The sequence below is a fragment of the Choristoneura fumiferana genome, chromosome 9, assembly GCF_025370935.1.
Source record: "Choristoneura fumiferana chromosome 9, NRCan_CFum_1, whole genome shotgun sequence".
NCBI lineage: Eukaryota > Metazoa > Arthropoda > Insecta > Lepidoptera > Tortricidae > Choristoneura > Choristoneura fumiferana.
This window is the reverse complement of record NC_133480.1, coordinates 9,025,911-9,053,908: the sequence shown is the minus strand read 5'-3', so window position 1 is coordinate 9,053,908 and position 27,998 is coordinate 9,025,911. Positions and strand designations below refer to the sequence as shown.

Below are 27,998 nucleotides of genomic sequence, written 5' to 3'. Positions count from 1 at the left end.
ATAGCGTTAATGGGGTGAACTATTGCTAAACTACACGTATAAATATGTACAATCGCCAGCACTAATATCTGACACAACAAAGCGTGCATTAATATATGATACGACTCTATTTCTACGGCCGGTAGAACGTGTCAGGTATTTTTGCACGCTCCACTGCGGTAGATATTAATGCAGGTGGTTGTACCTACAGTTGATGTCAAAGAATGTTGAGAATTCATAATACAGCTGGCATTTACCCGCGGCTTCGCTCGCGTGAACCATTAGGTCTGGTAGTTGAATTGAAATCGTAGGATTTCATTAATTCCCAAAAAAAAACATTGTAGTGTCATTTAAGTTGACCGAAAAACACGCGTACAAAGTTTTATGTCTCTACATATATTTATAATATAATATTAAATAATATCGGGACTTTACAAAATTTCATCCAAATCCATCTAGCTGTTTAAAAGTGAAAGAGTAACTTTCGTTTTAGTAATATTACCACAATATTAGAGAAATAAGCTGCTTTATTGAGTATGTAGCACACAGCAAGCAAAACTGAAATATGCCGATGGATGTCTATCGAATATATTAAATTCTCGTGTCACAGTGTTTGTGACCAAACTCCTCCGAAACGATTTTTATGTTTTTTTTTTGTGTATATTCGTTAGGTCCGAGAATAGAACATAAACTATTTTTCATACTTCAACGCGGACGGAGTCGCGGGCAACAGCTAGTAAAATATAAATATTGTTTCTAGGCATCTTTTTTGCAGTAGAAATTAAGTAAATAACTGATACAAATGGTGTAAATTAGAAAGTTAAAGTTAACCAGTTTAGTTGACAGCTACGTAGTAGGTATAGTCACTAGTCAGCACAGCAATGAAACAAGCTCTCTCCAGTCCTAATAATGAGGCCGTATCCGTGTCTAGAATTGAGCCTTTCATCCGAGCTAACTTTACTGTACTATTAATAGTACCAACAAAAAGTTGGAAATACCCCCGACTTCAAAATTCAATATCTCAAAAATGGCTGAACCGATTTTGATAAAACATGTCTAAAAACCATCGCTAGAAAACATGCTTTCTTACAAAAAAAAACCGCATTCAAATCGGTCCACCCGTTTAAGAGCTACGGTGCCACAGACAGACAGACACACACTCAGACACACATAGCGGTCAAACTTATAACACCCCTGTTTTTGCGTTGGGGGTTAAAAAGAATAAAGTAACGTTTTGAAGTGATAGAGCAGTGTCATTTTAATCGTCTATTGCATAAATGATATAGGTATTTAATCGGTACACATTTTCTTGAACTCGACAGTGAGGTATAACTAGCAGTTTAGAACTAAAAACCAGCCAAGAGCGTGTCGGACAGGCCCGAAATAGGGTTCCGTAGCCATTACAAAAAAATTAAGTAATATTTTTCTAAGGATTTCGTATTTTATACGGAATCTTCCAAGTTTAGGTATATTTTATACCTTAGGCTGCTATTTACTCTTAAACTACTAATAAGTCTCAAAAAAATCATTTTTTTAGGTTGGGAAACAAAAAGAAATCGCATGGGGCCAAATCTGGAGAATACGGGGGGTGAGGCAATAGTTCGTAGCGTAACTGTGCTAATTTCGCCGTCACAACTCTGGACGAATGAGCCGGGGCGTTGTCGTGATGAAACAGTACTTTTTCTTTTTTAAATGGGGTCGTTTGTCCTTCAACACGGCGTCAAATTCAGCCAATAAATTGACATAGTACTGTCCTGTTATCGTTTTCCCCTTTTCTAAGTAGTCAATATGTATAAGGATGTTTGTTGTTCTATCACGCAAAAACTACAGAACGGATTTGCATGAAATTTGGCATACAGGTAATATACCCTGGATTAACATATAGGCTACTTTTTATCCCGAAATAATGTATGGTTCCTGTGGGATCAAAAAAGGTTTAAGCTACATACCAATTCTGCGCGAACGAAAACGCGGGCAAAAGCTAGTGTAATAATAAATGGCAAGCTATTATAATTTGCAGGCCACTAAAATTACATTCATTCATATTAAGTCATAGTCTTAACTTATGACTCATAAGAATCTAACTACGTGCTTTACGTTTTTCTGCGTGTTTTGTTTAGAAATAACGATTAGCATATTTAATAAGCACATACTTGTCTAACAGCCAAGTCACAGCCACACAGCTAAATGATACTGTTATTCGCTATTTTCGCGCTCTTTTGTGTTACACATAAATTACATGTCCAACGATCAATCACATTTGAATTCTTATACTCTACCTACTTTATTAGCTCCACTAGCTACTTTATTTATTTATTTATTTATGATGCGTTCCGCGGATCGGTCGAATCGAATGCAGCCCGCACCCCGGCCCGGTACCGTAGTACCAGCAGGGCTACTCCGAAACTCGAAACTCGAAGTTCGTGTCGTGCGGTCCCTCTCCCTCTCGAATCAAACAGTGTAAGTGTCACAGGGACCGCACGACACGAACTTCGAGTTTCGGAGTAGCCCTGCAGAGCAAAATTCGAACTTCGTATCTTGCCGTCCCGCTGACGACGCTTATAATATTTACGAGAGTGAAACAGATGGTACGATACGAACTTCAATTTTGGAATTTCGTAGTAGCCCCCCTATATACACAGTCGAACAAACTGAATCATGTACAGTGAACGTCATAAATAAGTGATCACTTTTGTACCTTGTCGCTTTCAGTCGTTACACAATTCCGTATGGCTTCTCAAACATGACGTTAAAATGACAAGGTACAAAAGTGATCACTTATTTTTGACGTTTACTGTGCCAGGTAGAATCTTTGTGCTATTAATGTTTTATGTTGACATCCCATACTATTATCAAGGAAATCATAGTAAAATTGAGTATTCAAAGGTTCCACCTTGGTTCATGAACATGAATCAGTTTGTTTGACTGTACACGGGAAAGTACTTACAAAGTTCCCGCGAGCGAGATGTAGTGGAATTTGACAGCAACAGCTATTAACTAATTATGTCATACCATTCGCGTGTTTATAGCGTTTTTAACACACAGTTCGATTTATTTTGTATAAACCGCTCACACGTGATTTACATTAAAAACAAAATACTAAAAAAAGTTGGCGAATGTGGCGACTTAATAAAAAAAAACTAATTTTAGCATAATTAATTCAACACAGCATATTAACTGTCAAAGTTGTTTATTTAGACAACCCATCAAACTAGTTTTAGTGAAAGCCTGTAGGGAAACATAATATTTATTATTCGTAAAAATAGATACAACAAACATAGTTATGGCTATAAGAATTTGCATTCAGCCACACTACCGCTATACCAGTGATGGCCAACGTACGGCCCGCGAGCCAACTCCGGCCCGCCGACGTTCCTTCGAAGTATATATATATTATATATATATATATGGCCCGCGATAATTATTATTTTGATCGTCCTAGCTAAGAGAATTTCAGTATTTCACTTCATTATTTAGCAAAAACATAAAAAAAAATATAAATAAAATAGAATAGTATAAGCTAGCTCTCCTCTAAAATATTTGTAACTTTCTGGCGCTCTATGAAGAAAGTTTGCTCATCACTGCGCTAACCATAGCATTATAATTTCTAATGGTGGGCACCATTGGTGTGGTGTAAAAATATAAGCAACCCAATTCCCACCAGGTTGCTTATATTTTTGACTTGTAGTGGGGAGGGGGGTGGGCTATCCTGCACCGCACCGCGTAGTCGCCCTGCCTAGACTGTCTACACATGTTTTGTCAAAAGTCAAAAGTCAAAAGTATTTATTTGCCAGAATACAGTACAGGAAGGTCTTACATTGTATATTTTTATTTCAGTGTATTCAGCCTGCATGCAGGCGTGCAAATATTCTGTTGAGAGGCGTATAATTATTTTATTACAATTACAAATTTCCTATGTCAAATATCAAATTAAAATAGATCAAAAATCATATAAATAATCAAAATAAATAAATTCATAAGTTCACAAATAACTCTTAACGGTATAAAAACATCTGTCGAGAAGCCAACTCGTCAACTTATTCTTAAAACTATTTCCCCGGAGAGCCTTAATGTCATGCGGCAGGTTGTTATACAATTTAATGCACATGTTGACCGCATTTTTAGCATAAATTGCCTTACTCGCGCGAGGTTTGTACAGCAGGTCCATGATCCCTTTTCTGGTCTGTCTGAGCATCATGTCACCACGTTTTAGGAAATAAGATTGATGCGTACTGACAAAGACACATGCATCTCTGATGTACAAACACGGCAACGGCAATATACGCACTTTTTTGAATAGAGGTACACAACTGTCATCAATCCGAGCGCCACAAATTATCCGGACACATTTTTTTTGGATTTTAAATGCTCTCTCCGCATCCACCGAATTCCCCCACAAAATTAATCCGTAACGAAGCACAGATGATACATATCCATGGTAAGCTGTCAGTGTTGCTTCAACCGACACCGTATCTTTCAGTCTTCTGAGAGCAAAGACAAATCTATTTAGTTTATTACATACTTGTTCAACATGATACTTCCAGTGGAGATGTCTATCCAGAGTAAAGCCGAGAAACTTAAAGGAATGTACTTCTTCTACATTTTCGTTATTGTATTTTAATGTTATAGGTAAACTATTTGAATTATAAGAAATAAACTGCATCCATTTGGTTTTCATTATATTAATATTCAAGTCATTTATATTCATCCAATGTATTATACTATTCAAAGAATCATTTATGTCCTGTTCATAAGTCATTTTATCATTACATTTTATCACTATTGTTGTATCATCTGCAAACAGAATGCTCCTGTGAGGAGTTGCTTTCGGCAGATCATTAATAAAGAGAACAAATAACAACGGTCCCAATATGCTACCTTGCGGAACACCAGTATTAATTACTTTGTAATGGGATCTATATGCTTTTTTAAAAATAACATTGTTGGTTTCTTCAAATTTACTGATCTCGGTACATTGCATCCTATCACTCAAATAGCTCCTAATCCATTCCAACGCCCTTCCACGGATGCCATAACGTTCAATTTTGCATAAAAGTTTAGAATGATTGACAAAATCGAAAGCCCTGGTCATATCTAAGAAAATCGACGTAACTGGGACTCCCTTATTGATGCTTTCTGTGATACACCTAACAAGATCAAAGCAAGCATGTGTCGTCGACTTTCCCACACGAAAACCGTACTGTTCAGGACAAAGTATGTCATATTTTGTCAAAAAGTTATTTAATCGTATATGAAAAGCCTTCTCAAATATTTTTGATATTATGGGTATTAAGGTGATCGGTCTATAATTACTTGGATCCTGTTTGTTTCCCTTTTTAAACAAAGGTTTAACGATGCAGTATTTTAATTGCTTGGGGAACATACCTTCAACAAATGACAGGTTAATGACGTGTGCTAGTGGAGTGCAGATATATGAGGCGCATAGTTTAAGAATTTTCGTTGTAATGCTATCATATCCGCTCGCTTTACTGTTACTTAATGCCATAATTATTTTATAAGTTTCGGACGCATCCACGGGATTCAAAAATATTGTATGTTGGTTCGCTGGCGACTCAGTGCAGTTTCTGGAACGGGGAGGTAAAATATTTGGCAATGTATTACTGGATTTAGTCGAATCAATGAAATAGGTATTAAGAATATTGCATATATCGTCTGGATTAGAAAATAATTGATTATTTAATTGCAAACTATGAATGTCATTTTCATTTAAGTTATTTGATACAGCATTAGAAATCAGCTTCCAAGTTGCTTGACACTTATTTTTACTGTTTTGAATATATTTGGTGCTTTTTATTTTTTGGGCACTTAGTAAACATTTTTTTAATATACGATTATAATTTGCGTATTTAACCTTGTCAACCTGTTTATTTATTTTTGTACTTTTAAGTTTAAAATAGAGAGCTCTTTTAACTCTGCAAGATCTTTTTAGTCCTCTCGTGAGCCAGCTAGTCAATATTGGTCTATTGTTGACTTTGACCTTTACTGTTGGGAAACATAAATTAAAAAATAGACATACCAAGTCATAAAACCCGCTGGAATGCATCTGTAGCGGTAGTTGACTCAATGACTTCCGAAAAAGTGAGAGACGACATGCATTCACAGAACTTCTGAACATTTTCTGAACTAAAATCGCGCCTCAACTCGTACCAAGTGGTATAAGCTTTCTGTCGCTTTACAGTAGGTAATGTGATGGATTGCGCGGTTTCGTGGTCGGATAGCCCTAGATAATGGATTTCAGAAGTGACTTTCTTTACATTGCTCGCAATTTGATCAATACAAGACCCCAGCCTTGTGGGTTTTTGAATATGAGCATTAAAGTCGTAATTTTGTAGAATATTTATAAGTTCTTTAGAAGCCCAATATTGTTTCATAATATTAATATTCCAGTCACCACAGATTATTATTTTTTTCCTTTTAAAATGTGTTATTAAGTAGTTCAAGAGAGTATCTAGCTTGTAAAGAAACAATCCGACTTGTATCTTGTTTTGGTCTGGGATTCTATAAATATTAATGATAATGAGCCCCAGGCCCACCAACTCCACACCGCAACATTCAAAACAAAATTTTGATGCCAACTTTGCAATGTAAGGTACAAGCTTAAATTCAATATGTTTTTTAATTAAAATACATGTCCCGCCCCTACCCTTGTCACGGCAATATGCCGATGCAAGTTTAAAGTTGCTTAGTTTTATATTATCTTGAGAACCCTCCCTAATAAACGTCTCGCATAAGCATACTACATCGAAATCCTTCCCCTCGTCACTTAATTCTTTTAAAGCTATGTCCAATTGATCTAGTTTTGAACATAGCCCCCCTATGTTTTGATGAAAAATGGATAAGCAGCCAGTGGTTTGTGTAGATGGAATTTTGGGTTTTTTATTTGGTGTAGAAACTTTTACCTGTTTAGGGACGAAAAAAGATGTCAGATTCATTCAATGACCTAGGCTCACAATAATTACCATCAATGTTTACATGGCTAAAAGTTTCACATTTTATGAACTCGATCTCATTGTTCAATTTAAAATTTAACCAATTCAAAAATGATGACGAGTTACAAGCTGTATTATGATTTTTGTGAATATTAATTATTTTACAATTTTCATATTTATTTGCAAACAAATTTAATTCGTTGTACAATAGATTATGTTGTGGATTTAAATTAATACATACATTTAATAATATAATGTTGTTATCTTTAAATTTATCAAGCATATTACCCATGCTTGTTAATATCTTATAAGGATTTCTTTCATTGCTACGTACAGAGAACACTATGACATCATTTTTTGATATTTCATTCGACATGTTATGTAAAGTCTCTAGCATGTGGGAAACTGGCGCATGCGGCTTCACCGTGGCGGTAACCCCGTAGGCATTTCCACCAGCACCTATTTTAGATTGGATAAGTCGCATTGATAAACCTCGAACATGTTCGTCGCCGACTATATGAATAAGCTTCTTCGGCCCAGTCTTGCAGCGTGCTGGCGTACTAAAATGCTTCGGCTTATTTATTGGTGAGATAATAGGGCTGCTATCGTTTCGTACGGAGGAGGAAACAATATGTGGAACATACTGAGCATTCTGTTGATGTACGCTCGGTTCGATGTAACTTTGATTTAAACTTTGCTTATTTGCCGATAGTCTTTTTGATCGTGATCGTTTATTAGTCTCCTTTGTTGTCGATGATTTACTTAAAGACTTAAGATGACACACTGTACTCTCATAATTTTTGATTTTGTTTTTTAGAGAGTAGTTTTCGGCTAGCAAGTTTTCGACTTCCTTTTCCGCAGACGCTAACCTATCTTGAAGCTCAGACACCCTTTTTTGTAGCTCCTCTATCATAACATAAGTGCACTGTCTCTGTGGACAACTTCTATTGAGGTCCGGACCCGATACATGATATCCTTCGGAGTCTTCACTGTCCTCCGATAAACTAGACAATACCTCAAATGAATTTTTTGTAGGTACTAGCGCTCGGTATTTTCTTCGTACAGTGACATTTTCGCTAGAGTAGGTGGGCTTATCAAGACAAGACCTACATCTCCAAAGAGTCCTACGTTCTGGTTCCATTAAAAAAAATCTCTTTAAAGTAACATTGCAGCATTCGAGATGGAAATTTTGTTGACAAGTATGGCATACGAGATATTGTCTGCCGCTTATAACAGTATCGCACTTAACGCAATTTTGGGCCATAATGTGGAGTATTTTTTAAATAATTGTCTTGCGTTTTTATATAATTGTTCAACCGCTTCAGAATGTTATAAACAATAATCATAATTCGCAATGGTAGGTGGGTAGATCGCCGATCAGCTGAGCCGGTGCAGCGCTGTCTCGCGCTAATTTATATGCAGCGTTATTTAATTTTATATTTTTCAATGATTCAAATTATAATATCGAAAAGTCACTTTCACTGTTCAATTACTTGTAGTTTTCTGTTAAAAAGTGTATATAGCACTGTCTACAAATAGCACTTTTAACTATTTAACTATTTATTTTATTGTTTAGGATGTACACGCGCGTTAATGAGCCGTGTTGACGCGGTCGCGGTCGCGTCGCCTCTCGTAAAATCTCTTGTAAAATGATTACTAAAGCTTCTGCAAAAATATATTGTATTCCTATAGTTGCAGTTTAACATACAATAGTTTGTGCATGATCAGTGAAGCACAGACAGGCTGTCATCAAAGCGTGACAAACAAACCAGCAACATGTTGAATAACTGTCATGGTCTATTTAATATGAAGGTTGAATTTTCGGTTATACAACTTTCAATAATAACTTTCTTTTTTTTCCTCTGATATTTTAACGAGGCTTTAGCACACCAAATGTGACTATGTCAGCCTCATGGGGAGCCTAAGATATATAAATAATAACTTGATTCATGATTGTAAGTTTATTGTTTAACTTTCTGTACAGTCAAGCAATTTGATTCCTGGGCCACCATGGCACCTTGTTGTTGTTTCTTTAAAAAAATATGGCGCTGTCCATCGGAGGACAATTTTGCCAGTGTCTAGTAGTTTTTGCCGTTGTACGGTAAAAAAATTCTAGAAAACGAAATATGAGAGGTAATGGTGGTTGAACGATGACATCAAAGTAAATAATTTTATTTGTCTATAGCAATGTGTTTTGAATGATGTTAAATTTCATTATGACACGGTTCTGTGATGGCCTAGGAATCAAATTGGTTGACTGTCCTAGCTCACTAGTTTTTGTGGCAAACATAAGGCATTATATCCCTTATCTTTTAAATAATAAATCAAAGGCAGAGAGGTAATAATCTGGATTTTATAAAGATACTAAACTAGTAAAATTTACTACTATTTTTTTAAGGCATTTGGTTTGTGACCCCCTAGGAACCTGAGCAATGATAAAGGATATCTAAAATTGATTGCTTTCAGTACTAACTAAATATTCAATACTATCTAGAACCTGAGTGCTCCTACAATTTGTAATGTAAATCAGCAAAACCCACATTTGAGATATTTCCCAGCTTCTTACTATTTCTTATGAGAACTGTAAATAACAATTGTACAAAAAGTGTCATAAACTGAAAGTACCTCCTAAACACATGTAATTTATGCAAACAACTAAATCACCATTAATTAAGTGAATGTTAAAACATTAATGGATGGTACACCTATAGGCGCCCAAATATAAGGCTTAACAAAGTTTAATTAAAAGTAGTCCGTCAATGTGTTAAGCCACTTAATTTTTTATAATAAGAGAAATTATGCAGTACAATTGAAGTCAAGGTTAGTTGTATCTTAGGTGAAGGTCAATATTAAATGCAGTTACATGATGAAAAAAGCACAATGAACTTGTACATAATAGAATAGTTGCCAAACAAAAGTTTTGTTGTAATGACCATTATTTCAGGTGACCTACTTTTTTGTTTATTTTTTCTGGAAGAAAAACACTGAAGAAACAATGTTGCAAGCCTGAAGTCTGAATGATGTTGTAAATATGGTGTAATTTAATCATTAACTTTCTCCAACAAACATCCTTTTCTTTTGAATTTGTCTTTGTAAATCGATTTACTTATGACAGTAAAGATATTTTATGTATTTTCGTATAATATATTCAAGTTAAGTAATTTCAAGCAATGCACATTCAATTTGGTTTTGAAAATAACATTTCAATAATATTAGCACCCCAATGTATATTAACATACCTACAACATGATAACTCCAGACATCTGAAGGTCGGAGACCTGGTGACCTGACACACAGGGCCCTCCTAGTTTGGGCACCAGTCTCCTCCATGCGAGTCTTTGTCTTTTGTGATTTTATTGGGACTGTTATTTGTAATTACCTACTTGGTGGTAGAGAAAACAATAAATGATTATTATTATTATTAACTATCATTTTTTATCTTCATATTTTTGGGAGAGTTTAGTTTGACTTGTCTAAAATCTCATTTAAGTCCTATTTAAAAAATGAAGGTACTTCATTATTACAGGTTAATCCTCCATGCACCTACAAAATTTCAATCCATGATCTGAATTTTAACAAATAAAAAAAACATAATATTTAAAAGTCATAATATTGTTAATAATTTACATCAAATCAACAATCTTCTCTTCAATTATTATTTTTGTAAGTTGAGTTATACTGAGATAAGGTAGATAATTGTAAATCATAAATAAATAAATAAATTAGTATGATGGTAAAAAAATGTACTCACCAGTTTCTCTTCATCAAAGTCATTCCTTCGTTTAGTCTCATGATGGTCACTGGCTGCAGAGCGCTCTGAGTGTGCCCCCTCACTCTCCGGACCTGAGGACTCATCCGAACCACTGCTTTCCTCTTCACTAGAACTTTCACCCGAAACCGCTGGCTTGCTCGGGTCCGAAATCAACAATGCTGTTAAACCATTTTCTAACCTTATTGTTCTGTAATAAAATTACATGAAACAACGTAAGTTCAAAGTCCAGTTCCCAATTTATTACGAATTTGTAATGCGACTATTACTATCACTAGTTTACTCAAAATCTAATAAGAAATCACAATGTTTTTAGGACGAAATGCGTAAAACGCGTAAATGAGAGCAACCCCCATAAACTTTAATTATTAGTCAAAGATCGCCCGTACAATGACTGGCAATGGATAAAAAACTTAAGGCAATGTATCATTTACACATATTTAATTTAAAATCCAGGCCCCTTACTTGTATAACTTTTTATCAGCTTGCGATTTGATGGGTTCGGGGAGTACTTCGACTTTCTCCTTCCTTGACAGATTAATCGTTGGTTTTGAGCGGCTATTGACCACTTTCACTTCAGGCTTGAATTTAGGAGCTCTGTGAAAACCACTCCGTTTAGACATGATGACTACACTGTGTTTTGCCTGCAAATAACCAGATGTTTTTTGAATAAAAATGGACAAGAATTTTGACATTTATTGGCAAAAGCATGGTGATGAGTTGCTAGAGGAGAAAAACCAATTATTTAACGGGTGTTTACAGTTTATAAATAGTATTTTAGTCATAAAATGTCGTTTAATAACATTTTTTTATTTAAATCAAGAATTTAAGAAAAAAATAACCGTATTATACTTAACTATAAACTCACTACCTAACTTAAAAACTTAATACCTACTAAATTTAAATCTAAAAAAGGCCCCCGTGGCATGGTGCCCAAGAGGCTGGCAGCATTCCCTCGTTGAATGGCGATGGCGATTCGTTGATAGAGATAGCTGCCAGCCCTTTGGTCTCCCTCTAGTGTCGGGCGCTTTTTCACTTCTCTTGTGCGCCGGGACCACAGATTACTAATAAGGATCCAGCAGGGTTACTACGAAACTCTAAAATCGAAGTTCGTGTCGTGCGGTCCCTCTGACACTTATACTGTTTAATACGAGAGAGGGACCGCTCGACACGAACTTCGAATTACGAGTTTCGTAGTAGCCCTCTAGGGTCTCAAATCCGATAGCAACGAAATTAGAATTAAATTATTCTATATGCTGAACCGAGATTTTTTTATCATATTTGTCAGTAAATTACAAGTTCACAGTACTTTGTTTTCCACATTTGTTATTTATTATCTTAACAAGGAGAAGTTATTGATAATGTTGGTGTATCCGATTTTTATTTCGAATGTGTTTGTTTACATTGAGTGCCCAAAGTTTCATTTTACTACACTATCTGTGGGTAGAGTTACCAATTTAGTATTTCTATGTAATATAAGGGTATTTATTACTCGGATAAATTTCCTCACCTTTACGCGTCTGCAGAGCTACTACGAAATTCCAAACTCCAAGTTCGTGTCGTCCGGTCCCTCTGACACTTGTAATATTAAATACGAGAGCGAGAGGGACGGTACTATACGAACTTCGATTTTCGGACTTCGGAGTAGGCCCTCTGAAAGCGCGTCTGTGACAAATACGCAAACTGCGTGAGTAAAAATAAAACTGATAAAGCATGACTAAGAATATAAGCAATGCGTTTTAAGGGTAAACTTCTTGATTTCTTTTTTTTCTGATCAGGCTTTAACCTCAAAAAAAAAAGAGTGTGTCAAATCCAAAATACCACAAACTACAATATGCGAATTAATTTCCAGCTATTCGGCATAGTGAATTTTCATTTACCTAATTTTTACAACCTACGTATAATTGCACGCATACGTATGTACTCCTAGTATGTATTCCTAGACATTAGCTTTCTTAAATGAAACTTTTGGGTTTATTGCAAACGATAACTTAACTCTTACTCTTGGGTTTGCAAGTTAGCATTCTAAATCAAAGTTAAAATTAAATTTTATTGGGATGAAGCTTGGGGATTTATAGATATATTACCTAGGCAACACTATCCGTAGCTGTCAATAGGGATGCGAATCGAAGCGAACTAATCGATTATCTGCTAATCGATAATTTGAAATTAGTCGATTTCGAGTAATCGATTAATCGCGGATAATACAAATATGCATTTGAAGTCGCAATAATCCTGCGTAGCAGTGCCGGTGTCAAAACTCAAGCGAGTCACGAAAATCATTCGTCCCTTACTGTCAAGTATGTTTCCGCGTGGCGTGGAAAAAGAACGAATGCTGGGTCTCACTTAGTGGGTTTGTGACGCGATAACGGAACTTGTTGTTGTTGTTGTTTCTTTAAAAAAATATGGCTCTGTCCATCGGAGGACAATTTTGCCTGTGTCTAGAGTAGTTTTTGCCGTTGTACGGTAAAAAAATTCTAGAAAACGAAATATGAGAGGTAATGGTGGATGAACGATGACAGCGCGAATCCTCCAGCTGGTATTTATTTTGGATCAAACGGAACTTGTTGTTGTTGTTGTTTCTTTAAAAAAAATATGGCTCTGTCCATCGGAGGACAATTTTGCCAGTGTCTAGTAGTTTTTGCCGTTGTACGGTAAAAAAAATCTAGAAAACGAAATATGAGAGGTAATGGTGGATGAACGATGACCGACAAAAGATGAATAAATCCAAACGGAACTTATTATTTGACTTGAATTGATTGACATTGACATAAGCAACCGAAATACAGACTAGGTAAAGTTTAGTAAACTCAACGAGTTGTTCGAGACCAGTAGTTTAACGCGTTAACTAAAATATTACCAAAATTCTAGACCGGAATCAAGATTTAAAAGAAAAAAAAAAGGAAATATTTATTTTTTTAGATTAAATTTTCATTAAAGAATAATCGATTATTAATGTTACATTTGCCGTCGATTAATCGATTTTTCGATCCCTAGCTGTCAATGTCATTCGAAAAGTTTGTATTTGTAATTTGTAACGCTTTCGACTTATCAATAAATAAAGTTTTTCAGAAATTATTTTATTTAGACAACCGTACGGCATGATTTTCTAAAGAAATAGTGAAAATGGAGGAGTCATATTCAGGAAGTGATGTTTCCTTGTCTCCTTCACAAATACTGGAGCGATTGCATGTGTTGCGCCAGCTGCAGTTGATGCAGCAAGGTAAACTTCAAAAGCAGCGTCTACAGTATCAGGAATCGCCGCAAAGCTCCACTTTAACAGAAATTGTGAGCCAATTCAGCCAAAGTACGAGTTTTAACACATTTCGGAGTTTGCTTGAGAATCCTGGGGACTCTTCTAATGATGCTACTCCTCGATATACAAGTAATAAATCACCTCAAGTAAAACCTAATGATCTTATTGATGGAGTTTCTGTTCTTAATCTATCGCAAGAGTCGGAATTTATTCTCCAATCTCCTTTATCTATAAGAAGTAAGGCATCTGTTTCATCAAAGCAACCCAGTCAAAACATATCTGGTAATAGTGCTGAAAGCCAATCTTTACCTATCAAGAAACAAATATCTCTCGATGACATGCCTATATTGTCTCCCAAGAAAGATTTCGAAGCACTTATTATAGAGAAAATGAAAAATGAAATGAATGCACCTAAGAGCAAAATATTACAGCGAGAAAATGATCTGCCCAATAAAGGAAAACAACCTTTTCTAAGGAGAGGAGAAGGCATGGCGAGGTTTGGGCTTAAGAAAAATGATATTGTTATCCAAAATACACATTCTTTGCCATGGAAGCAAAATTCAAGTAAGAAGTTAGCTCTACAAAAAAATCTGCCTAAAATCAGTAAAAAGAAAAATGTTGAAGTACAAATTGTGGTTGATGGACCAAAGTCACCAATAAATGCTAAAGAAAACTCACAAAAGGCTGGGGAGACATCTAAACTGTCACCAAATATTAAAGTGGTATCTAAAAATACTACGCAAGAAAGTAATAGCAAACAATCAACTGTCCCCTCAGTTGACTCTAGTACTTGTGAGGTTCATGTTTCCAAACCAACATTTCCACTCATACAAAAAGAAGTGAGAATACAGCCACCAAAAGGAAAACACCCATTATTAGGTAACAAAGGCAAAACATGGGCTGCAGTCCTGACTAAGGAACAGGATGATTTCTTAAGGCAACTTAAACAAAGTGATTATTACAAAAATTTCACCTCACCAGCAAAAAGTGTAATATCAGACATCAGCTGTGATGAAAATCTTATGAGATTGAAACAAGATAGAGAAATTGCAGAACAGAACATGTTCGAATTGCTTGAGAACAAGGTTGATCGTGAAAGTTTTGATATAGACAATTCATTCATTGGAAGATTTTTAAATAGGAATATGAAAGGATTGAAAAGTAGTGACTTGGAGTGCTCAGGTGAAAGTACACCTCTGATTATGCAGAAGTGCTTGGCCAATAATCCCAAATTGATGTCAATATTCCCTAATATGCATAGAACTAGAAATGAAAATTCACAGAGTGAAGCTGATACATGCAACAGTGATTATACAGAATGTTGCAATGAAACATGCACTTCTGCGTCTAGCTGTTGCTCATGTAACACTGTAGAGGAAACCAATAGCTCTGATCAAGTTAATAGAAAAAACAGACAGAAAAATGCTGACCAACATGACAAACCAAGAAAATTAAGCAAGGAGGCTGAAAAGCAGCCACAAAACGAGCCATGTCAAAATGACAATGACAATGACATTCTTAAAGCTGAAATGGCAGAGATGAATGCAAAACTAATTGCTACAAGTGACCTGCTAAAAGATAGATTAAAGGAATTAGAAGATGAAATAGAAACTTTTAGAAAGGAAAACTCTAACTTGACGAAAATGCGTGAAGAAATCGAGTGTGAGAAGCACAAATTTTATGAAGAAAAATCAGCATTTGAACAAAAGTTCAATGAAGAGAAAATTTTGTCTGAATACTATCTAGCTGAAGAGAAAGATAAATTAAATAAACAAAAACAAATATATGAAAGACAAGTCAGAGAGATGAGAGGCAGACTTAATAAAAAAGAAAAAGATGAAGTTATTAACTTAAAGAAAGAAATAAGTGATTTGAAAGAAGAAATAAGACTTAAGGATGCAAAGTCTACAACTACAGTTGCAAGACTTCGTAATCAATTGAAAATCATTGAGAAAGAGAAAAAGGAATTGCAAGATGAAGTAGAAAAATTGAAGAAAGAAAATCGTAGGATACAACATAGTAATGATATTACTCGTCGAATGTCGAATATCAAATACCTGGAAGAAATTAATAAGAAATTAACCAACATGAAAACAAATAATACACAATCGCATGTTGAACTGGATCCAGATGTCAAATACAAAGCATTTGAAATAGAAAGGCAAAGCAGAAGCCGAAGAGTTCAACATGCAGTTAAAAATCCAATTAGAGCTAGAGCAAAAAGTGTCCCCAATCTTAATGTTACCTCACGTTATGCAAAATACTTCAGCCAGAGAGATGTTGTGAGTCCCACAGAGAGAAATCAAACATTAAATGTAGAAACATATCCTTATGAAGAACCAGATAGAGATCTCTCAGACAATGAAATAGAAAGTTTAAAAGATATTGAATCAATTAGCAGCAGGGACATGTCTGACAATGAAGGAGAGAACAGCTTAGAAAAAATATACATGGAAAGATTTCAGGAACATTCAAAACACAGTGATCAATCTAATATAGCAAATAGATCCAAATCAAGCCAATCTAGTTGTCAATACAGTTATGAAAAAAGCACAAGCGAAAATACTGATGCCTTCTTCATTCGTAGATCAAATTCTACATCAAGTTCAGCTAGGAATTCAAAATCTCCAAATCAATCATACCAACCTAGTGGGTCCAATGTAAACAGATCCAAATCTCCAGTGTCCATACTAAGTCATAGGTCATCCAGTGGCCGCCAATCACCAATAAACGTAACCAGAGAGTCTCAGAAACCTGATTACTTGTCCAGTTATTCAAGATCCAATTCTCAATGCAAGTCTAAATCACCAGTCTCGAACCACACTTACAGTAGTCAGCAACAACCTACTGTTATAAATAGAGACCAATATGACAATAGATTGGCTGTTAGCCCTGAACCAGCTGTTAGCAAAAGCAGTCTGACAAAAACAGAACTAAAACCAACAGAATTGAGGAAACCAGATGGGAGTAGAGAGTTGAGATTCCCCAATGGAAATATAAAGTATTTATCAGCTGATGGGAAGTATAGCAAGTTTGTTTATTACAATGGTGATATTAAGGAGAACTTCTATAATGAAGGCAGGATAAAGTATTATTATGCTGAAACAAAAACATGCCACACCACCCATCCTGATGGATTAGAAGTACTGGAGTTTTCAGAGTAAGAATTATTTTAACTGCTTTAGACATTTGAATGTTTTATTGTTTTATTTTTGATTTGAATTTTCCTATCCTATTTATATAAGTTATTGACTCAATACCTATTCTTAATATTTTATATTAAGATTTTTTGCCTCAATCCAATTTTTAACCCAAAATTTATGCAAGATAATATCAATATCAACCCTAACATGCCAGAAAGAGTCTGTATCATAGTAAAAGAGAACAAGTAGGTCCACTCCGATTCTTTAGGAGACTTAACTGCCTACTCCGGCGCGGACGCTTAGGGTTGTCGACGTCTATTTAGATTAATTACCTATCGGCAAATAATTGTAGTACGAAAGTTAACTTAAAATTGTCTAATGTCTGTCTAGAGAAACCAGACAGATTTTATGCCGTTATATTATTATTATTATACTAAATTTAAAAATATTATTTATAAATTCGCCGTAATGGTGATGGCGACTGTATATATACTACTCATGTTTACCTACACATAATACTATAACTATATTGTTTATAGGTAGGTAGGTATCTATTATTTTTTTATGTGTCCTTGCACAAAACTATTACACTACCCTTATATAACTACTACTAATTTAGAACTATACCTAATACAAAAAATACGTAAGTACGAGTACGCGAACGTAAAAGGTGATCATCTCGCGAAGCGAGCGTAAGACGAGCTAAAATCCAAACGTGCGGCACCGACGGCAGCACAGCCTTGACTAAAGAAAACTTAATCCTCCTTAAATTATCAGTGTGTGCGTGCGGCGGGTGCGTGCGTACCGGCGCCAAACGGCGCGCATACATTTAAAACGCGCGATGTACTTTTGTTCGTAGTGAGCCTACTTGTTCTCTTTTACTATTATGGCTGTATTGTCTAAAGTGAGGATAATCGCGACCACATTCACACTCTCTATCTACCATTAGTTATAATGTATGATAACTGATGGATGACAGAGGAGCGACAATGAGGTGCTTGCCTAGAACGCTATTGACATGCACATTTATTTTGTAAAACTCAATGTGTGCGCTTGAGGCACAGCACAATATACCTACCAAACGATAACGTCAAAATATGCTTTCAGTGGGCAAGTAGAAAAGCGTTATAAGGATGGTTCATCAGAGATTCGGCTGCCCAACGGCAGCGTTCGTTACTTCGACCCTAAGAACGAGCACGTGAGGGAGGAATGGCGGTTCCCGGACGGGGCGACCCTGACCGTGGCCGCTTCCGGCGACCGACGCGTCGTGTTCGCCAACGGGCAGGTCGAGGTGCACACTAGGGATCATAAGGTGAGACTTGAATTCAAACAGGAGCCTGAGACTATATTGTCTAACGCCCGACCGAAAATCGGTGTGATTTTTTAAAATAACAGTAGAGCAGTAGAAAATTACGCTCGTGTTTTGTAAAAATGCACTAACATCAACTATTTTCGAGCCATTGACTTGATTGACTTCAAAAATTGACCCTCAGAAGTTGTTGTAATTTCATTTGCTAAAGAATTTATGTTGGATGCACATATGTGTGTGGTAAAACTGTTAGCAAGACCTTGAAAAATACTGCATCAGTGCCACTGGTCATCAACATATAATGTATAAGTATTGCGTTTTTTTAGCGGCGCGAATTTCCCGATGGAACTGTGAAGTTGCTGTATAACGATGGCACTTCAGAGACCCGCTATGCTTCCGGCAGAGTTCGCATCAAAGACAAGCATGGCAACCTCATCATGGATTCGGTGCCTGGATAAACAGAAGCAGTCCAGGCCGAGACAAGTTGTTGACTAGGTAATACGTAATTAAATGAGTTAGTGAGGTGTTGTTGAGATGGCACTTCAGAGACCCGCTATGCTTCCGGCAGAGTTCGCATCAAAGACAAGCATGGCAACCTCATCATGGATTCGGTGCCTGGATAAACAGAAGCAGTCCAGGCCGAGACAAGTTGTTGACTAAGTAATACGTAATTAAATGAGTTAGTGAGGTGGGTTGTTGAGGGATGGCACTTCAGAGACCCGCTATGCTTCCGCTAGAGTTTGCATCAAAGACAAGCATGGCAACCTCATCATGGATTCAGTGCCTGGATAAACAGAAGCAGTTTAGGCCGAGACAAGTTGTTGACTAGGTAATAATTACATGAGTTAGTGAGGTTGGTTGAGGGATGAAGCTCAACCTTGTTCGCAGAAAAATGGAATAGCGAATTCTGTACCACCTACACAAATCATGTGTTTTTCATATGTCAGGAAAGAACGGCCTCCTAACATTTAAAAAAAATATATATGTGTATTACGTTTCCATTGCGGTATGGCTCATCTTGATCCAGAAGTTAAAGGTAAATTAGTGTGAATAATAACAAGGTTTTGTAAACTTTTTATATTGATTTATACTTCAATTTCTGTGAAAATAAAACGCAAGTACCTATCATTTAGCTTACTTTAACTTCGAACGTGCCAACATTGTTTGTAATGAATTTCTAAGTTTAAATTATATATTAGCTAATTTTATAAGAACAGAAATTTAATAAAAACTGTTTTTAATATTTTGTTTTAATGAAACACTGTTAACAGTACTACAATTTAATCCTTATCACAAACTACACACTGTCTTGCAGGATATTATCTACATTTACAAATAAATTCTTATTACCTCTATTTTGCCAATAGTCAACGGTAATATTTCGGCTTTCGGTTCCTAGCTGTTAACTATTTATTGAACTTGATGCCAAATAAAGACCTGGGGGCCAATTTTCGACATCACACCCGTGAAAATACGATACGAAAGTGATAAAAATCTGCGTACCGCTAACTATACTGGCTGACATAGAATAATTTCAACTGGCTGTTATTTGGTATCGGGCTTGTGAACTGGGCTTGGGTATGCCTTGCAGGTGGAAATTGATTGGCTTCATGTGGTCTTCAGTGCCGAATATCTTCTTCAGAGCTTCTCTCGCGGCCATCTCTTTAGCCGTGCCCACGTTTTCTCCGAAACCTAGAAGTAATAAGAAATTGTCGTTTCTTTATTTGCTGGAAAGAAAAGTATACTAAAAAATAGTTTAATAATTCTAATTAGTCCGTGAGTTACTTTATCAGAAAATATTGGACAGTTTTTTTGTTCTTCAGCCAATTAAACAAAGAATGAAGATAATAGCCGGTTAAAGTTCGGCGTGACGTCAAGCCCTGCGACACTTGCACGGTGTGACGTCACGAGCCCCAACTCCCGAACTTTGACGCTCATCTTTGTAATTTTTTGTTTCATTTCCAAAGAAATATATATGTGCCTAATATTTAGTGATAATCGAAATAACGGAATAATTAAATTACTTTTTTTTTCATCCAGGAAACTACCCAATAAGGTATTTGACGATTTTTTATTTATTTTATAAATTAAAACTTTACAATGCCTGTTATTGAATAGAAAATCAATTTTTAAGCTACCTTAGACAGAGAAAGACTTGCATACTTACATGTGACGTCACGTGGGTGATTGCAGATGCATTGCCAACCTAGAGGCCTAAGATGGGATACCTCAAGTGCCAGTAATTTCACCGGCTGTCTTACTCTCCACGCTGAAACACAGTGCAAGCACTGCTGCTTCACGGCAGAAACCTCGCTACGCCTCGTTTCATAAACCCACACTCGTGTTTTAAGGACCCCTATTACGATACAGTTGCATAAATAACTATTACTGTTGAACTAAAATAAAGTATGTAAAATACTGTTTTCAGCATCAACATGGCCTAACACTAAGTACACACTAACCCCCTTATTCATAAACGACAATCAAACCTATTTTAGTTAAAATGCCGCTAAAATTCGTTTGTCCTTATCTGTCACTTCGACATTTGTATTTGTTAGAAAGGGACAAAGCATTTGTTAGTTAACATAGGCTTGTTAAGTTTTATGAATAAGGGGGTAAGTCAGTACAGCATAGTCACAATAGTGGTGGTTCAGAACGAATCTGCCAATGTAAATTTAGTAAAAATTTTGCTCCTTATTTATCTTAATTTTAGTTTTGACTCTGTCTATGAGGATTTTGAAAAATGAAACTAAATTGATAAGTTTTGCGAGAAGCACCCAAAAATTTGTCTTTAAAACATAAAGAGAAGAAAATACTGTTTATTTCCCTTCTCAGACGTAAATATACTTTATTTTTTGTAAAAAAGTTGGCAACCCTAGTGGTGGATGCACAATTTTTAAACCATTTTTTTAATAAGGATCAATACTTCCTTATCCATAACATACCTGAAGATATCATCCTCTTTTCGACGTAAAGGCCAACTCTGTAGCAGGCAAGGATTGTGCTCTTGCCAACTTCTCCGATCAGTCGGGGCTCCACCTCCGCACCCTGGCTAGCTAAGAGCCCTGTGAGCAATGCCCAGGGATCCTCGATGTGCCAGTATTCATTGACATCTTGCCCTGGAAAAATACAGAGGCTACAGGTATTAACCATAAGGCCGCTAACTGGAGTTCAGCAGGGTTTCCAAAGAAAAGCATTTAAAATGTAATGTTGTTTCAGTACGAGTCCAAAAGCAGCGTTTCCACCAATAATGTGCGAGGATGTGTTTTTCACTAACCAATAGAAACGCTCCTCCTCTTCATCCACACACATCCTCGCACAGCACATCTCTGTTGGAAACAGCTGAGCGGAGCGAGGCGAGGTAAATGAAGCGGTTCCTATCGGTTAATGAAAAACATATTCCTCGCAACACATCCTCGCACATCTGTGGTGGAAACGCTGCTTTAGGGTCTCCCCAAACTTTTCGACGCGGAATCTGCTTTAACCGATCAAAAAACGCTTGTCCACGCAATAAGGGCGAAAAAGACGTTGGTCGGCATGGTCGACGCGAAACTACGCGTAACGGCGGGAAAAGGTTTTTTTTCGCTCTTATTGCGTGGACATAAAGAGTTTTTTGAACGGCTGAAGCCGATTCTGCGTCGATAGGTCTGGGGAGACCCTAATGGGTGCGAGTAATATGGGGATGCACTGAGCAACGAAGCGAGTCACAGCCACCCGCACTATAACGATTTACTGTCATTCGGTGCAAATGGAAAATCGTCCATTTCAATCGACCATTATGAATCTATACCAAAATGAATACTATCCAAAGTGAACTTTGTTAAATGTCATTTATTTAGAAAATACAATCATATACCTAAGAGCTAAATACTACTTAATAATAAATCTACCAGCTAACTTAAATAATAGTCTAATCCCCGGTCCCGCAGCCGGCGGTCTAACCTCTTTAAAAAACAACTTTGTAAATTAATTAAACCCAAGTGGAATATTGTCCATTACAAATTAGGAGCAAGATTAAATATGCAATAAGTGAATGTTGTCTAAACTAAATCAAGTCATAACTTTTTTTATAGCCCCAAAACAAATGATTTACACACATACAGCCGTCATATTTATGACATACAGCCGTATACTTCACATGTACAACGCATTTCTAATTAACTGGCCACTCCTGTGTCGGAACAATTATAAAATTTTATTCACGACAAATTACAACACCCTTCGCAGGCAGTACCATCGCTCACTGAACGTCGGAATGGACGGGGCGCCCGCGGGGCCACGCCGCTCTCCCCCGCACCACACCTCATCGTGGCTCTGTCTAGACGGCCGAGTTTTAGACTTTGACATAGGCTACTTTTTATCCCAATATGCCCACGGGATAGGGATAAAATCTCGAAATAATAACCGCTGGGTTTAGAGTCATGAAATTTGGTATGTAGGTAGCTGAACATCTGGACTACCACATAAGCTAGTTTTTATCCCAATATTCTCACGGGATAGGGATAAAAACTTGAAATAACAACCGCTGGGCTTAGAGTCATGAAATTTTGTACGTATATAGCTGGACATCAGGAATAACACATAGGCTAATTTTTATCCCGATATTCCCTCGGGATAGAGATAAAATCTCGAAATAACAACCGCTGAGTTTAGAGTCATGAAATTTGGCATGTTTGTTATAATATAACGTCAAGGAAAACCACAATGTAATTTTAGGGAATTCCCACGAGAATTTAATAAAATCCCAGAATTTCAATTCAACTGCTGTATCTAATGATGTACGCGTGCGAAGCCGCGGGTAAACGCTAGTGATAAAATAATAGCGAAATGAAAATACAACTTCATTTATTTTAAACCAATTATCCTACTAATATTATAAATGTGAAAGTTTGTGAGTGAGTGAGTGAGTATGTTTGTTACTTCTTCACGCTGAAACGGCTGGACGGATTTGGATGAAATTTGGCGAAAAGTTAGTTTGTAATCTGGATTAAAACATAGGATACTTTTTATCCCGATATTCCCACGGGATAGGGATAAAATCTCGAAATAACAATCGCTGGGCTTAGAGTCATGAAATTTGGTATGTAGGTAGTTGGACGTCTGGAATAACACATAGGCGACTTTTTGACCCGATATTCCCACGGGATACCTAGGGATAAAATCTCGAAATAACAACCACTGGGCTTAGAGCCATGAAATTTGGTATGTAGGTAGCTGGACCTCTGGAATAACACATAGGCTATTTTTTACCCCGATATTCCCACGAGATACCTAGGTATATAATGTCGAAATAACAACCACTGGGCTTAGAGCCATGAAATTTGGTATGTAGGTAGCCGGACGTCTGAAATAACACATACGCTACTTTTTATCCCGATATTCCCACGGGATAGTTTTGTAACTAAGGGACCTCATACATCCCTGTATTATTATTATTATTATTACTTATTTTGTATTTTTTTCTTAAATTGTAAACTTACTGTAGTTTTTAAGTATTTTATTTTGAAAAATGACTTTCTGCCAAGGTTCTTGCGGCGCATTCTTCTTGGCAATGATGGTCTTTCCGAAAGCTATGGCCTATTTACTGAATAAATGATTTGAATTTGAATTTGGATAGGGAAATTTTTTGAAATTTCAGCACTGGGTTTAGAGACTTGAATTTTGCACAGTTATTCACAACACAACCTCAATGAAGACCACGATATAAATTTTGGGAATTTCCAGGGAATTTTTGTAAAATCCCGAAAATTTCAATTACAACACCAGACCGAATAGTTTACGCGTGCGAAGCCGCGGGTAAAAGCTAGTTTTTAAATAAATGGCTTCTGTCCAATGGGGCAATTGTCAGAGAAGAAATGGCCGAAACAGAGCGACGGTTCGACGTGATTTTTGGCATAGAGATGTTTAAGGGCCAGAGAGTGACATAGGCTACTTTTAATCCCGGAAAAATGCAAATGAATTCCATGCGGACGAAGCTGCGGGCAAAAGCTAGTTATAAATATAAAAAAACAACTATGCTGAAAAAAATTACCTACTCAAAATGTACTACTAAACAATGGTGGCTTCATTGAGATGTGAATATGATCAGGATTGGCATTCACATGTAAGAACTATGGAGTAATCGTTAAAAATATCTTTGTTTACTTACATGATTTTCTGATTCCATTGGAATAGAGTATAAGAATCACTTACCTTGCAGCTGTGTGATCACAAAGTCCCTCACAAAATGGGCCGCCCTGTCTTCTCCAGAAGATTGCAGAAGTGCCCCCACTATGGCTTTGAATGCTGTGGCTAATGTGTAGTTGTCAACTGGATATTCCTGTAAAAAAAAAACATCAGACCACAACAACATCAACAACAACATTTAATGATAACATTTTTTGATGTTTTCATTTGATCCAATAGATAAAAATATATAAATAAATATCATGGGACGCCTGACACCAATTGACCTAGTTCCAAACTAAGCAAAGCTAGTACTATGGATACTAGGCAACAGATAAACATTCTTATATAAATAAATACATATTTAATATTATTTAATATGTAAGACCCGAGAACAGGCATTTCTATTACCTATTCATAAATATCTGCCCCAACCAAGAATCAAACCCGGGACCTCAAACTTCATAGTCAGGTACTCTAACCACATGGCCATCCAGTCATCAGTTGTCTTGTAAGTACCTTGTATATTGTAGGGGAAACCACATTGTCCTAGAGAGCTCTCTCCAGGCAGATACAATACAATACATTTCTTAATATAATTTATTTGTAAATATGTATGTGTATGTATGTATGTACGTATGTAAACTCTTTATTGTACAAAAAAAAAATTAACAAAAAACAACTGTCAAACTTTAAGATTCTTGTACAAAAGCGGACTTATCCCTTTAAAGGATCTCTACCAGTCAACCTTTGAGTGGATGAGAGGAGAGGAGCAATACGTTAGGGTCCGACAAAGAGTGAGTTTAAGAGTTAAAATAGTGGAAGCTACTATACAGTGCTTTAAACTATAAACTACAATATAAATAAATAAACTACTATATATATGACCATAATACACATAATACATAAGCATATTAAACAAAGGAATGTTCTCAAATATTTAAGGAGAAGGTGTAAGCCACATTCTTCTCAAGCCTTCCCTAAAAGATTGCCTGATGGGGGTGGATTTCATTAGAGCATGAAAATCCTTTTTTTTTGCTAATAACATAAATGAGACAGTAACAATCTGTCTTTCTGGCTGCCTATCTATCCTCTTTAATCATTAAACCAATTAAAAGATGAAAGTTGGCAAGGAGATAATTTGAGACCCTGGGAGGGATAGTTTTGGTCGCTAAAAATTGCTTAGTTCCATTGGATCGTGATAAACGAGTTCTTTGCTGATGCAGTGGCAGGCAACAGCTAGTTGCTTTATAAGGCTTTTTCATCACACTTGCTCGTAAATAGTGTGTCAGTGTCGTAACATGCAGGCTACCTTGGTTGCAACCCCCCAAATAAAACCCTCGACCTTAATGTGCTTGTCATGAAACCCGTGGTTGATAAATGAGTCATTGCCCATACAAATTTTCTTTTTATGAAGCCCAAGGTCGGTCAATGAGTCAGTGCCCATACTGATGGTGCTGCGCGGGCTCCTGCTGCAGGCCTGCAGGACCACATGCACACGCACGTTGCGGCGCATGCTGCGGGAGGGGGAGGGCGGCGCTACCAAGAGCGCAGCCTAAGGTATCGGGATTTACTAGAATTACCAACATCGACTCATTAAAGCCTTCTTCGACTGCGGGCTTCTAATAGACTCACGTTCGCAATTTCTTATTTACCGCCCTTAAGACACAATGTACTATTTTGTTTTGCTCCACTATTTTATTTTGAAATCTAAGTAGGTAGTCGAAAGTTTGATTTGACATAGTGAAAAATTGTGGAAACGTGTAATTACCTGTACTAAATGTGTTTATGAGAAGAGAGTTCTATTTATTAGTGATTTATGAAGTAAAACTCGTTAAAACATCGATAATGATGTACCGCTATCTACCGTCATCCTTTGAGGGTGATGCCCTTGGTGAAGACCTTGACGCCCAGATTTTTCATGCCATGAAGCCCAAGGTTGGTAAATGAGTTTGTTACTGCATGGTGTGCTGCTGCTCCGTGCGCGCGCTGCACCCGCACGCCATGCACATGCTGCGGAGGGGGAGGGCGGCGGGGAGCTGGCGCTGCCAAGAGCGCAATCAGCGGTATCGACAATTTAAAAAAAAAAGTAGTTTTCCTTTTACAAATGCACACGCGGCTCAGGCACATGCTGAGGTAGGAGGAGGGCGATGCTGCCAAGAGCGCAGCCTAGGGTATCGCCAATATTTGAAACAATTGTATTTCTTCTTTTAGAAATATACAATTTTACTCGCAAATGTGATGAAAAACATTGTATGTCGCATGGGTGGTACTAGAATTACGAACATCGACTCATTAAAGCCCTCAGTCTTCTACTTTGGGCTTCTAGTAGACTCTTGTTCATAAATCCTTATTTACCGCCCTTAAGACATAATGTACTATTACCGCTGGATGGAACACAATGGTATCAACAAGGCATGTGTGTGTCAACAGTAAAAGCTAAGATATAGATTCATTCAAAGGAAAAAAATAAGTAGTAAGGCAAATGGCTAACACATCTTTAGACTACTTACAGCAGCCAGTATAATATCCTTGGTGCCCAGGTGCGCAGAGACATTGGCCAGGGTGGCTTCACTGGTGAGGTGCTGCCAGACCCCAGCCACTCCTTCCAATGGAAATTTCGGCAATGCAGCTTCGAGGTACAATTGAACATACTCCTTCATAAATTTTTCACCTAGAACCATGAATAAATAGATGTAAGGGTCAATAAGTACAGCTATCACAAGTTAGTTATAATAATAGTTAATTTTCTTTTTATGTTAAAAGTAAAAAAAAAACTGCATGCCTCATTTATTTAGGGTTGGCACAAATCCATGCTCTTACATGTAAGAAATAAAAGGAATTACCTTCTTCTGCCAATACCCTATTGTCCTTCATTTTCAAATCAAATTCCAACTCTTTCTGCTTCATTTCCTCTTTAATAACATAAGTTCTGTCAGTAAAAGCCTGCAGTAAGAGATCTGAATCGAAGTCTTCATTCAAGCGCTTTCCAAAGGCGTACAATTCAGCCTCTAAATTCCATTCCAGAAAAGTGTTTCTCGGATTTATTTTCTTGCCACCAAGCTTCTTCTCCCGTCTTTTCAGTTCCATTAGCGTAGGAGCCACCCATCGGTGGATTTTTTGAGCTAAAATAAAGAGTTTTATATAAACATTTCACTCACGGACAGGAATGAAAATAGATAATTACATGAATATTAGGACCACCTAGTAAGGTACCAACCTTGTCTGGCCACAGGGCATATTCTTACTGTTCTTGTTAGGAGTGGCACGCAAAACTTGACGAGAGCCATTTCTATGAAATATAAACAGTTACATTAATTCCTAAAACATATTCTTATTCTCCTTCTCCTTGCCTGGCCTGTGTGACTGACAGATCTGACGGTACTGTCCTGTCCTGCCCACGGCCGGTTATTTTCATAGAAAAAAT

At 36.8% G+C, this 27,998-nt stretch overlaps 3 protein-coding genes across 3 annotated transcripts in view; 1 reads left to right on the top strand and 2 right to left on the bottom strand.

Annotated features, from left to right (window-relative positions):
* Nucleotides 1–11,419, bottom strand: part of LOC141431157 (nardilysin-like) — a gene marked incomplete in the record, with an annotated part of 44,470 nt that extends 33,051 nt beyond the window's left edge. Inside the window, 2 exon segments of the mRNA XM_074092194.1 lie at nucleotides 10,681–10,888; nucleotides 11,164–11,419. Of these exon segments, the coding sequence (XP_073948295.1) occupies nucleotides 10,681–10,888; nucleotides 11,164–11,393 (438 nt within the window).
* A 2,312-nt stretch (nucleotides 11,420–13,731) lies between these two features.
* Nucleotides 13,732–18,926, top strand: Sas-4 (spindle assembly abnormal 4). Its single transcript, XM_074092190.1, has 3 exons — nucleotides 13,732–17,114; nucleotides 18,205–18,409; nucleotides 18,733–18,926. Exons 1-3 carry the CDS (start codon nucleotides 13,825–13,827, stop codon nucleotides 18,862–18,864), a joined length of 3,627 nt encoding a protein of 1,208 aa, XP_073948291.1. The 5' UTR covers nucleotides 13,732–13,824; the 3' UTR covers nucleotides 18,865–18,926.
* A 744-nt stretch (nucleotides 18,927–19,670) lies between these two features.
* mRpL44 (mitochondrial ribosomal protein L44) lies at nucleotides 19,671–27,960 on the bottom strand. Its single transcript, XM_074092185.1, has 6 exons — nucleotides 27,792–27,960; nucleotides 27,418–27,696; nucleotides 27,085–27,245; nucleotides 24,599–24,725; nucleotides 21,352–21,525; nucleotides 19,671–20,098 (listed from the first exon to the last, which is right to left on the bottom strand). Exons 1-6 carry the CDS (start codon nucleotides 27,859–27,861, stop codon nucleotides 19,941–19,943), a joined length of 969 nt encoding a protein of 322 aa, XP_073948286.1. The 5' UTR covers nucleotides 27,862–27,960; the 3' UTR covers nucleotides 19,671–19,940.
* Nucleotides 27,961–27,998: the final 38 nt, after the last annotated feature.